The sequence below is a fragment of the Podarcis erhardii genome (genome assembly GCF_964252035.2).
Source record: "Podarcis erhardii genome assembly, chromosome: 11".
NCBI classification, from domain to species: domain Eukaryota; kingdom Metazoa; phylum Chordata; class Lepidosauria; order Squamata; family Lacertidae; genus Podarcis; species Podarcis erhardii.
The window spans coordinates 39,648,310-39,660,829 of NC_138501.1; the positions used below are offsets into that span (position 1 = coordinate 39,648,310).

Consider the following 12,520-nt stretch of genomic DNA (forward strand, 5'->3'; position numbering starts at 1 on the left):
GAAAAATGGCTTCAGAGCCCAAAATGGAACTGGCCCATGGATTGGAAGTTCCCCACCTTGCTGTATCAGAATGCATCCTGAGACAACATTTCTAAGATCATTTATTAGGGAGTACTGTATGTTTCATAGAATTCAGTAGAACTAGCTGCTGACTAAATATACTTGCACTGCCAGGTTTATTAAGAGGTTTACCTGGTGTTGCCATTTAGAAACACCCACAAGGTGACTGACATGTAGTTGAAATTCCAATAGAAAGGGTTTTCACTACAATAGAATCAACATTTTACTGTGTTGCCCTAGCTATGTCTACTCAGAAGTGCTGTAAGTCCTGTTGAATTGAATGGAGCTTACTTCCAGGTAAGTAGGGTTATGATTGCAGCCTTAGAACCTTGGATAACTTAAGACTTTGTGTTGTTTACTCAGATGGCAAAACATTTTCAAAAATAATAAAGAATTGTAAATAAATTTTAAATAGGAACATAACTCAATTGTATGTCATTTTACAATCAAGTATATGTTAGTATGACTAGACAGATCCTTGTTTATTTAAAAACTATTTATATATTGTTCTTTATAAGATATACCACATTAGTTTTACTAATTAAAATTAAACACTCAGCCTTGAAGTTTACTGGGTCACCTTGGGCCAGTCACTAACCTACCCCCCCCCCCCCAGGGTTGTTATTCTGTGAGGATAAAATGGGGAGGGGGAGAACAAAGTATGACACCTTGAGCTCATTGGAAGAAAGGTAGGATATGAATGGAATTTTTAAAATAAAATAAAATAAAATAAAATCCATAAGTATCCATGTCTGCAGAATCAGAATGAAATTTAATGGCTTCAATGGAATTTACTTCCTACAGGATTTTAGCCTGTGATCTGTGGCAATTGCTTCTAAGTTAGTCTTTTTAGAATCTTAACTCTGATTCTGCAAGCTTGTGAAGCTCAGGCATTTTGTTGAAATCTGAAATATACTCACCCTTGCCCTAGTTGCATGTCTAGAGAAAATATATTTCCTAGGAGTTGCTTAAGATAGTAGTACTGTCTGTTCAGACACTGTTTTCTTTAATTAAAAATGTGGCCAGACATATCGAGGGCAGACCCCTAAATGTGGTTTTGGAAATTCAAGTTTACAATATGTTTATTGCTTAAGAGTATCGGTATTTGTAATAATACCCTTACTTCCAAGCTGCAAAGAATAAACAAATAATTTAAATCTTTCCCCTGCTGTCCTTCACCTAAATACAGTATTTGCTAAAGTGATTCAGAGCTCATATTATGCAGAATATGGATGGAACTGCAGCTCCTTCTGATGTTTCAGGGTGCATTGCCTGAAAACTTTCAAGCACAGTAGCTAGAAATTTGCCCTTTTAAAAAGGAAGGAAAGCAAGCAGAGTTTATTGGGAAATTCAGCATCACATTCATTTTATTAGTTGTATGGTTGTATAAAATGGCAGCATACATGTCGTTTTGACCATAGTGACGTACACCCTTCAAATCTAGTGTTACCCATGAGCCTCTAGCATGCATTCTTTGCACTTTTTGATCAGCACAAATTTCTTGTGCATGTCTTTCTAAAAACTGCTGGCGGGATATCCTTTGTTACTGCGAATGAGCACCTAAGGTTGTACCTTGACGCTTTCTCCCCTTTGTTTCTTCTACTCTTTCTAGAGCTGTGGCTGCTATTTTTCAACAAGCAGCCACCACAACACCCAGTTTTATAATGATCCGGTGGAAGCAGTAAAAGACATACCCAATGGGGCCACTCTCCTCGTTGGTGGTAAGTACTTAGGAATCTACTTGCTCAGTTTTATAAATTGGAAACATTTCTGCTACTCCATGAACATAAATGATAGGCTTTAGATTTTCAGTACTTCAGACAAAACATACTGTATTTTTCGCTCTATTAGACACATATTTTCCCCTCCAAAAATGAAGGGGAAATGTGTTTGCGTCTTATGGAGCAAATGCAGGCTCCTTGGCTTCAGCGATAGCAATGCGAAACCTCTGAAGCGCAGTGGGAACGCTCCTGCCGTGCTCCGGAGGCTTCACATTGCTTTCGCTGAAGCCTGGAGAGCGAGAGGGGTCGGTGTGCACTGACCCCTCCCGCTCTACAGGCTCCAAAGATAGCCACCTGAAGCCTCCAGAGCGCAGCGGGAGCTCCCACCATGCTCCGGAGGCTTCAGGTTCCTTTCGCTAAAGGGTAAGTGTCCCTTCAGCTAAGGAACCAGCCTAGGAGACACACCTAGTGCTTTTAGAGCTGCAAAAAACACCTGCGCCTACTCAGACTTATTGTCTTCAGTGGCTTTGTGTATCTATGGGCTTTTCAGGGATGGTGTTAAAATGATGGGGAAGCAAGCATAAAACACTTTTTACGAGTAACGTTTCTAGGGCAGGGTGAGGGCTTCAGAATGCAGAGTTCTCACGTCAGGGCATTAAAAATACTTAAAGCTGAGAGCTCTTAAGACTATAAAGGGCTGTGGTTTGGTCTCTGCTGACTTCAGAACTGTACCTTTATCACCAAGAGAATTGCTCTAGAAGTTGAACAGCCCAGGGCAATAGAAAGATAAGTAAAGGAAGCATTGTGTACGTTGTTTTATTGTTGTGGAGGGAGAGTCATTATATAGGCCAGTAATTTCACAAAGGGGAGACCAGTGCAGAGTTCAGTTAAGAAGGAAATGGTGTTGGTCCTGTCCACCTGTCAAAGTTAGTCCGCAGAGGTGAGGAAGAATTGAACTGCTGCTTTCTGCAGGTTTGAGTGTTTCCACCCATGGTTTCAGGTGCTAGTTGGGTTTTTTGCCGCTTGGCAAACCACATCATTTGATCACAACACTTAGATTTAATAGGATCCGTGTGTTTTGGGTCGGCTTACTAGTGGGCTGAAATTTGTGGTCTCCATTGGCCCTTCCCATTCCCCATATCTTCTGGGTATGCAAACAAAAATGGGGGTTGTGTTGGCTTTGAAGACCAGCATAATATGGGAGAGACCCCTTCTTCTGGGTTGGAAGGCAGGGTCCATCATGTGCTGCTGAAGAAAGTCCCTGCTTGAGGTGAACGAATGGTTGATGGTGGGTCAGTTTTGCAATGGAGATGTTCACTGCTGAATAATTTGTGTTGCATAGGTTTTGGGCTCTGTGGCATCCCTGAGAACCTCATAGGAGCACTGTTGAAGACTGGTGTAAAAGGGATAACCGCTGTCAGTAACAATGCAGGGTACGTGTGCATCTGTTCTTGGAATAGATTTTGTACAAAATCTAATTGGGATTCTCTTTTTGCAACTGGTGATGGACCCGAGCCTGTGTATGTGTGAGGAAGCACCCTGGTTTCCCTCTGGAGGAACCCACATTTCAAAATAGAAGACTGTTTTGGCATAAAGCGATATATACATTTATACAGTGGTGCCTTGGTTCTCAAATTTAATCTGTTCCGGAAGTCCGTTCCAAAACCAAAGCGTTCCAAAACCAAGGCACGCTTGGATTAATCCGTTCCAGACTTTTAAAAACAATCCCTAAAACATGAATTTAATATGGATTTTACTATCTAATGAGACCACTGATCCATAAAATGAAAGCAATAAACAATGTACTGCAGTCACACAATCAGTCAGTAGGTAGCTGAACTGGGTTCCACACAGTCACAAAAACAAAACAAAAAGGGCCGCAAAATAAATAGCAAAAACAGACAGACTTCAGCGTAACACTCAAAACAGAAGTGTTGCACTCAAAATGGAAGCGTAACACTTGAAACGGAGCACGTTCATCTTCCGAAAAGAGTTCACAAACCGGAACACTTACTTCCAGGTTTGCAGTGTTTGGGTTCCAAGTTGTTTGAGTACCAAGGCATTTGACAACCAAGTTACCACTGTAATTAATGATAACTTGAAATGATGAGGCTGGTACTACGCTAAATGCATTATATACAAGTGCAATGAGGGCTGAGCTGCCAGTGGCTGCTGTGCCTGGTTACATTCACATAAGCAGAGCACCGAGAGCTGCATTTTCATTTAAATTAACTTTGTGCCATGTTATCACTGTTAACAAGTGTTTACAAAACACCAGAGGGATTTGGATGCTTGGTGTAAAAGACCTGAATCTGGTTAAACATTAATTAATAAATAAGGTTTTCCCTGATACTGCTATTTACAGTGTAGCTAAATGATAAGATCATGCTGATATCCTCTATAATCAAAACACTTTTAGTCTTTTTTCATTACCCAATTTGAATGTCATTGCTGGAAACTTGACACAGTACTTGGAATACATGAAATGCTCAAGGTTTTTTTGGTGATGCTGAAGAATATATATACACAAGATATACATATATTTACATATCTATATATATCTATAAAGGGACACAGGTGGCGCTGTGGGTAAAACCTCAGCGCCTAGGGCTTGCCGATCGCATGGTCGGCGGTTTGAATCCCCGCGGCGGGGTGAGCTCCGGTCTTTCGGTCCCAGCTCCTGCCCACCTAGCAGTTCGAAAGCACCCTTAAGTGCAAGTAGATAAATAGGTACCACTTTATAGCGGGAAGGTAAATGGCGTTTCTGTGTGCTGCGCTGGTGCAGGCTCGCCAGAGCAGCTTCGTCACGCTGGCCACGTGACCCGGAAGTGTCTCCGGACAGCGCTGGCCCCCAGCCTCTTAAGTGAGATGGGCGCTCAACCCTAGAGTCGGACACGACTGGCCCGTACGGGCAGGGGTACCTTTACCTTTATATATCTATAGCTATGCATACTGTCCAGATAACTTTTTGTTATGGGACGTCATGCAAATTGTGGAAACAAAGAAAATTATGCTTGTTGCACCCAGTGTTAATCTTCTGCAGTCCTTTACATATCCCCCCAGTTGTGTGTCAGATCTATTACTTTTCTTTTGACTTCAGTCATATATTTTCTTAATGCGTGTCAAAAGGGGACAAAGGGTATATGGGGTCACGATGACCAATATTGGCTAAGTTCCTGGGTGACCTATTTTAAATTCTGCATCCCTTGATGCTGGCAGCAGTTTCAGCATTCCCGAGTGCCTGGCTCAACCAGTTGCTCTGCTGCCCTACGCTACACCTGTGAAGAAGCTCATTGAGGCATTTTCCCAGGGCTTGGGTTCCTGCTTTTTGTATGGGGGTTCTTGTTGTTAATTAAATTTGTATACTGATTGGCAACTTCTTTGGGCTTGTGGGCACATTTGCAAATGAGTGAAATCAGAAAGCACAGGTGCTACAACCACACACACAATCTCTCTCTCTCTCTCTCTCTCTCTCTTTCTTCTTCTTCTTCTTCTTTCCCTCACCTCCAAAAAATAAGGCTGCATGTTGGTTTGCAGCCTCTTTCTATGCAACACTGGATTGGCTATGGATTTGTTTGCTTTCATTTCATCTCACAACGGCACCCAATTCTCACCTTGAAATAAATGGAAATAACTGGCCCTAAATTATTTTAGCATATTTCCCCAGATGTTAACTGTGTTTATTTTTGAACTGACAGTTTCAACCCTACACACTTCAGAACAGCACTTTCTTTTTATAGGGGGAAGGTTACTTCAGCATTCTGGCAGGTCAGACAGTCCCGGTAATAATTCCTAACATATGGAGGCTCTGAATATTCACACACTGTCAACAGGGTTGTTTGCTGTTCAGGCGACAAACGAGGAATGGAAACACGGGAGGCTTTCCAACCCTGAAGTCAGCCACTGTATTAGAACAGTCTGTCATGCAGGAGAGACAAAAAGATTAACCTTGGCTTGCAGCCCCTATTAGATGTCATTTAAAATTTATTTATTTATTTATTTATTTATTTGGTTCTTCGAATTACATTTTTACAATCGCATATCCAACATGCAACATAAAAACAAGATTCCAAAGAATCTCCTGGACTTCCCTCCTCCCCTTTGTGGGTCCTATTGTTAACCATTCCTTCCTGAATCCTTTATAGTAATCTCCATTAAATCCAAAAGTCACCATTAAACTACAAGTGCTATTCCAATCCTACTAACAATTTTAACTGTTTACAATGGTTTTTAAGATAAGTTATAAATTTCTCCCATTCTTTATTAAAATTTTGGTCTTCCTGATTTCTGATTCTTCCGGTCATTTTTGCCATTTTGGCATAATCCATCAACTTATTCTGCCATTCTTCTCCGATTGGGACTTTATCTTCTTCCCAGGCCCTATTAGATGTCATTTGCTAGGCTTGTGTTGTGAGTATTGTGACTGACTGCATGATAGCCATAATGTATAACATGAAGGAGGGGACCCCTAAAAACTTGAGGTTTCCTTTTCTGTTGTACTTCTATTTCCTTCACCCTCAGAGTGACCAAGAAACAGAAGCTGTTCTAGGGAAAAGAGAGCACACAAATGAACTGAACTGAGCTGGGGTGGAGAACCATTGGCCATTCAGTTGTGGTTGGCTTTCAACTCCCAAGAGAGCCCCAGCCAGCATGGTGGTAGCCAGGGATGATGGGAGCTGTAGTCCAGCAACACCTGGAAAGCTACTGGGTCCCCATCCTTGGCGCAGAGGAGGGCTTTCCAAACTTGGGTAGAGACAATTGGTTGGACCACAACTCCCATCATCCCTAGCTAGCAGCCAGTGGTCTGGGACGATGGGAACTGTAGTCCAAAAAAACAGCTGGAGACCCAAGTTTGGGAAATCCTGGCCTAGAGCACTGGTCTTCAACTGGTGGGTCCAGGATCCACTACTAATCGCACTTGGGTCTCAGCAGGAGCACTGCCAATATGTAAGTACAGTGGTACCTCTGGTTATGAACTTAATTCGTTCTGGAGGTCCATTCCTAACCTGAAATTGTTCTTAACCTGAGGTACCACTTTAGCTAATGGGGCCTCCTGCTGCCGCCATGCTGCCGGTGTGCGATTTCTCTTCTCATCCTGAGGTAAAGTTCTTTTTTTTTTTTAAAGGATATTTTATTAAATTTTTAACAAAAAAGAAGTTACAAGACAATAGACAATAAAAAGCACAAAAAATACAAAAACAAAAATTTAACATAAAATAAAAAATAAAAATCCCTCTTTTTAGTTTCTTACCGTTTGTTTACTTATTTTCCTGACTTCCTCACACCTCCCTTTTTTGTATTCCATTTAAGAATTGGTTCAGCAAATTCATACCCTCTTGATTTACCCTTAATTATTTATCCTCACGTATTATAGCTTCAAATTTTCGTCTAATATCAATCCATTCTTGCAAATTCTTATTTTACCTTATTACTAAAACCACTTCATTTCATTTCATTATCATTAACATTCAAAAGTTTAACAATTCAATTTACCGTTAATTTCTTTAACCTTATCTTACCTTCAAAGCAATAAAATTTCAAAATTTAAACCATATTTAAACTTAACTCCTTCAAACCTTTCTGCTAAAGCCAATTAATTCCTTTCCAGCACATTCTAATATTTCATTAGTATTACACTAATTCCAAAAATAAAAAGATATATAGAAAGAAATTCTCATTCTAGTTTTATCCAACGTCCCTTCTTCCTGGTTTCGGGTAGTGTCAGTCCTTTCACCATTATATCCTGCCCATCAATCTGGTGTTCTAATATCTGAGGCTCTCAGGTCCCTTCTATGCCCCCTCTGCAGGTTTTCTTGTTCCTGTTTGTACTTGCACGCATCCTTGTCCCTTGTTGGGTTCTTACGTAGTTTCTTCCCTTTCTCCTTGGGGAGTGAGTCTCCGGGGAATTCCTTACAGTAGTATTCTCCATTTTCTTTCATCAGATTGTCCCATTCCCCGCTATTCCACTCCCCTATGTTTAATTTATAATCCGAAAGGTAGTTGTTCCAGGAATATTCATCAACTTGTTTCACAGTCCCACCAGAGCTAGGAATTTCCTTAACTCCAGAATCTTGCAAATATTCTCCAAGTTCAATCTTCCAATGTTGCAGCTTTTGGTTGTGCGGGATTTTGAGTTTCTGTAACTTTTGAGGTGCAATCGCCACCTCTTCCATCTTCGTCTGCCCTTGGACTTGCCTTATTAAACCAGTTTCCTGGGTTGGTTGTTGTAAAGTTTCTTTAACTTCGTTCCCTGTTAGTTCATATTTGCTGGCTGCAGCAGATATAAAATCCAACTTTTCATTCATCAAAGTCACTTTCTCATCCAACTGCTGCAGCACAGCATTTATTTTGCCAAGGGCAGAAAGTAAAACTTCCTCCCTGTTCATTTCTGTTCAAGGTCAAATAGCTGGTCCCACGGTCAAGTTTTCACAGCTGTTATATCTTCCCTGTGAATTACAGCAAACACACTGACAAGCTCCCTCTAGGGGACACAGTTTCTATTTAACGTCCATCTTTAAAATGTATCCAACAAAGGGAAATTTACTTTCGATTTTCAGGTACTTTGTTTCCTTACAGTACAATACAAACAAGCAGAAAGCAGCGTTAGAATTATTTTGTTTCTCTTTTATTTCTGTCTGTCAAAAGTGTTCCGTTTTCAATTAATGGACATCTCCAACGATTTCTGTCCTGACATCCTGTCCCCAGGTTTGGGACGATGGAAGCTTATATTCTTTCATTCTCTCTGCAGGATTAAGAGGTCAAAATTTCTTTTCCCCTTTTCTCCTGCTGTCAAGGGGGGTTTTGATGGTTATAAATGCAGGAAATTTCAATCTTGGAATCAATTTTCCAGGCTATTTAGCTTGCAAGATCTTTGCTTCAGTCTATTTACAAAAAGCGGAAGGCGGACTTCCTGTTTACACCTTCCCGCTTCAGTGCCAAATTCAAGTTTGTTCTTTTGATCAAAGGAGCGATTCCTTTGATCTCCCGATCTTTCAATTATCCTACTCACGGGTTGTTGTTTAAAAGTCGAATTGTCACAGGAAAGAGGACAGCGCTCTCCGGCATCAGCTGTGCAGCTTCGCTCCGCAGAAGTAGCGATTGACTCTCAGCACCGCGCCAAACACCCCGTCCCGCTCCGGAGCCCTTTGCAGGGTTCCTTTGCCGATCGGGGGCGGGGGGGGGGCGCAAAAGGTGCCCGCCGAGTCCCACGGTCGCAGGCTTCACCCGCCTACGGTTTTACCCTGAGGTAAAGTTCTTAACCTGAGGTACTACTTCCGGGTTAGTGGAGTCTGTAACCCGGAGTGTTTGTAACCCAAGGTGTTTGTAACCCGAGGTACCACTGTATTATAAGGCTAGGGCCAGGCGACCTGGGGGCTAAATGTGTCCTCTACCAGACCTTTCCACCTGGCCCTCGGGACTCTCTCTAGGCTGCACCTCTCACCAGCCCTGCTCTGCACCCCCTTTTAAGTGCCCTTTGCCTGGCAGGAATGTGTCCTTGAACTGTGGCAATGCTTCTTGCTGTATGGAGATATAGGTCTTAAAATACCAACAACACCCACCGGCTCCCTCTGCATGGCTGAAGTGCACAAAAGTTTGGAGCTGCATCTTTTGCTCTGCCCATTTTTGCCTCTGGCCCCACCTATTCTTGGCACATAGCCCCCAGAAGGTTGTGTGCAAGGGAACATGGTCCTCGGCTAATACTGAACAAAACATGTATTTGTGACCCTACGGCAGCATTGCAGGGAGTTTTAACACCCCTGTTATGTGCAGATGCCAAAGTTACAGCTGCATTCTGTGCTGCAGTAGAATCCACTACAATTATCCTTACTGCTGTTTGCTGCTACAGTGGTACCTCGGGTTACATACGCTTCAGGTTACAGACGCTTCAGGTTACAGACTCCGCTAACCCAGAAATAGTACCTCGGGTTAAGAACTTTGCTTCAGGATGAGAACAGAAATTGTGCTCTGGCGGCGCGGCGGCAGTGGGAGGCCCCATTAGCTAAAGTGGTGCTTCAGGTTAAGAACAGTTTCAGGTTAAGAACGGACCTCCTGAACGAATTAAGTACTTAACCCGAGGTACCACTGTATTTCCATATGTATGCAGTGGTACCTCAAGTTACATACGCTTCAGGTTACAGACTCCGCTAACCCAGAAATAGTGCTTCAGGTTAAGAACTTTGCTTCAGGATGAGAACCCGAGGTACCACTGTATCTGAATTAGTGATGCTGAGATCAAAGTAAGTAATGCAGGCTGTTTGCTCTTGCTCCCTGGCTGTGAGTTAAAGTGGTTCATCTCTCTCTGTGTGTGTTTCTGCGGATGGAGGCATGGCTTTGCTTAGGGGCACCGACAACTCTTTAGGAACATGATTCTGTAATCCTATCGGCTTCCATAACCTCAGCTTTGCAGCTGTTGTCTGATGACCCCTTCTAGCCCCGTTTCCTATCAGATAATTAGTGGATGATAATGGGAGATGTATTTCCCTGTAGTTCACATCCGGCAGTTTAAAAGCCTTGGGGCAGCATTAAATCTTGCCTATCCTACCCACTCCTGTTCCTGCCATCGTTCACCAAGTCCGTTTCACGATGGCAAGTGGCTTATGGTGACTTTTATGACTTTATGGCTTGGAGTTAGGCATGCAGGAGCCAGCCTTGCAGGATATTTTGCCAGATGGGCCAGTCCTATAACCTAGAAAGAGCAAGAGAGCAAACTGAAAAATTCCATATAATTATTGATTCTGAATTACAGTGTGTCCTCTGTCCAAACTGTTGTCCTAATGCTGAAGAAGATAATACACTCACAATTTCCATTCCTGGCACCCCCAGATTTAGGTGGGGGAAATAATGTCAGTTGGTGAAGACCAGTGTTTCCCAAACTTGGGTCTCCAGCTAATTTTTTTTGAACTACAGTTCCCATCATCCTTGACCACTGGTCCTGCTCGCTAGGGATGATGGGAGTTGTAGTCCAAAAATGGTTGGAGACCCAAGTTTGGGAAACACTGGTATAGACCCAAAGTAAGGAGCCTCAGGACTGGGGTGGGACGGTGCAAAATGTGACCTTCCAGCCCTCCTTACCTGGACCTCAGGACTCTCACCAGGGCACACCTTCTCTTGCAACTTGACACCAATTACTGTCTTTGCTTCATCCTCTCCTTGATGTTCTTTGCCTTGAACTCTGATCATGAACTCTGGGTCTCCTGGGTAGAGGACAGTGAGGGGAGAAACTAGCTTAATGAAAGTGATATTTACATTCATTCTCCACCCGCTGTTGACCCTGGCGCTGCCCATCTCTAGCAAGTGGCCCTTGGAAGGTTGTCAGAAGGGGAGGAGGCAAAAAATGGTCCCCCACTCCTAGTACAGTCGTACCTTGGTTTTCAAACAGCTTTAGTTCTCAAATGTTTTGGCTCCCGAACGCTGCAAACCTGGAAGTGAGTGTTCCGGTTTGCGAACTATTTTTGGAAGCCGAACGTCTGACGGGGCTTCTGCGGCTTCCGATTGGCTGTAGGAGCTTCCTGCAGCCAATCAGAAGCCACACTGTGGTTTCCAAACGTTTTGGAAGTTGAACCGACTTCCAGAAGGGATTCTGTTCGACCTTTGAGGTACGACTGTATAGACAAATGAATTGGGTGCAGGAATGTTCTGTCAGCTTCTTTTTGTTACTGGCAAGATGTAAGCACAAACTGATTGCCTCATCGCTGGTCCAGCTGTGCAATACAATTAGTGCCACCTAGTGATGGGCCTTTGCAATTCTAACACAGAGGTACTTGTGCAGGTTATTACATACAAAACTCAAAGGGTGATGCCAAGTATGGCATATCTATCTTATTCTCCCTTTTGGAAGGCGGGTGCCCCAGGGTGGAATTTTCATGATATTCTGTGGCATTCGTTTCGTTGTAACTGTCGCCCAACAACTTTTTCTGTGCAGGGTAGACAATTTTGGGCTGGGACTCTTACTCCAAACGAAGCAAATCAAGCGCATGGTGTCGTCCTATGTTGGGGAGAATGCAGAGTTTGAGCGGCAGTATTTATCTGGAGAACTGGAGGTTGAGCTTACACCACAGGTAGAACACCTTTCTTAAGGGGCTAAATATTTTTTAAGAAAATGTGTTTCATTATTTAGCTAATAAATTTATAGACATGCACGCAACACACACATGTACACACACACATATATAAACAAAAATGGAGTACTAAAACAAGACACTGAGCAGTGCCATCTAAAAATTAACAACAGGAAATGCCTGAACAAATAAATACATTTTTTAACAGGCCTGTAGAACACATCACAGCTCACTCCTCTTGGATTTGGCAGGAGAAGGTTCTACAGAGAATCGCTGCTTTGGAAAAAGACTGCTTCTGCTTTGTCACCAGATGTCAGCCTGCTAGCTGTGGCCATTTAAATATACCTAATAGAGTGAACCTTGGCTTCTTGACCTGTTCTGGGTGGGGTTAGACTCCCCTGGAAGTTGTAGCTTGAGGTTTATCCTGGATCCAACATTTTCACCAGAGGCTCAAGTGGCCTCAGCTTGGAACATCTGTTTTCAGATTCTGCTGGTTCACCAGTCCCTTTTGGACAGAAATGAGTTGGCCACTGTACTACTCCAGACCAGATGATTCAATGTGTTTCATGTGGGGCTGCCCTTGAAGACAACTTGGAACTTCCACCTGGTCCAACACGTGGCTTCTAATGAACTTAAGGGAGCTCCTCTTGGAACTTGCATAGCCCCTGCTCCAAAATAGCT

At 42.9% G+C, this 12,520-nt stretch overlaps 1 protein-coding gene across 1 annotated transcript in view; it reads left to right on the forward strand.

The window, feature by feature from the left end:
• Positions 1-12,520, forward strand: part of OXCT1 (3-oxoacid CoA-transferase 1) — a 58,689-nt gene that overhangs the window by 4,548 nt on the left and 41,621 nt on the right. The window contains exons 2-4 of the mRNA XM_081881537.1: positions 1,673-1,781; positions 3,124-3,214; positions 11,704-11,839. Of these exons, the coding sequence (XP_081737663.1) occupies positions 1,673-1,781; positions 3,124-3,214; positions 11,704-11,839 (336 nt within the window). The remainder of the gene's footprint in view (positions 1-1,672; positions 1,782-3,123; positions 3,215-11,703; positions 11,840-12,520) is intronic.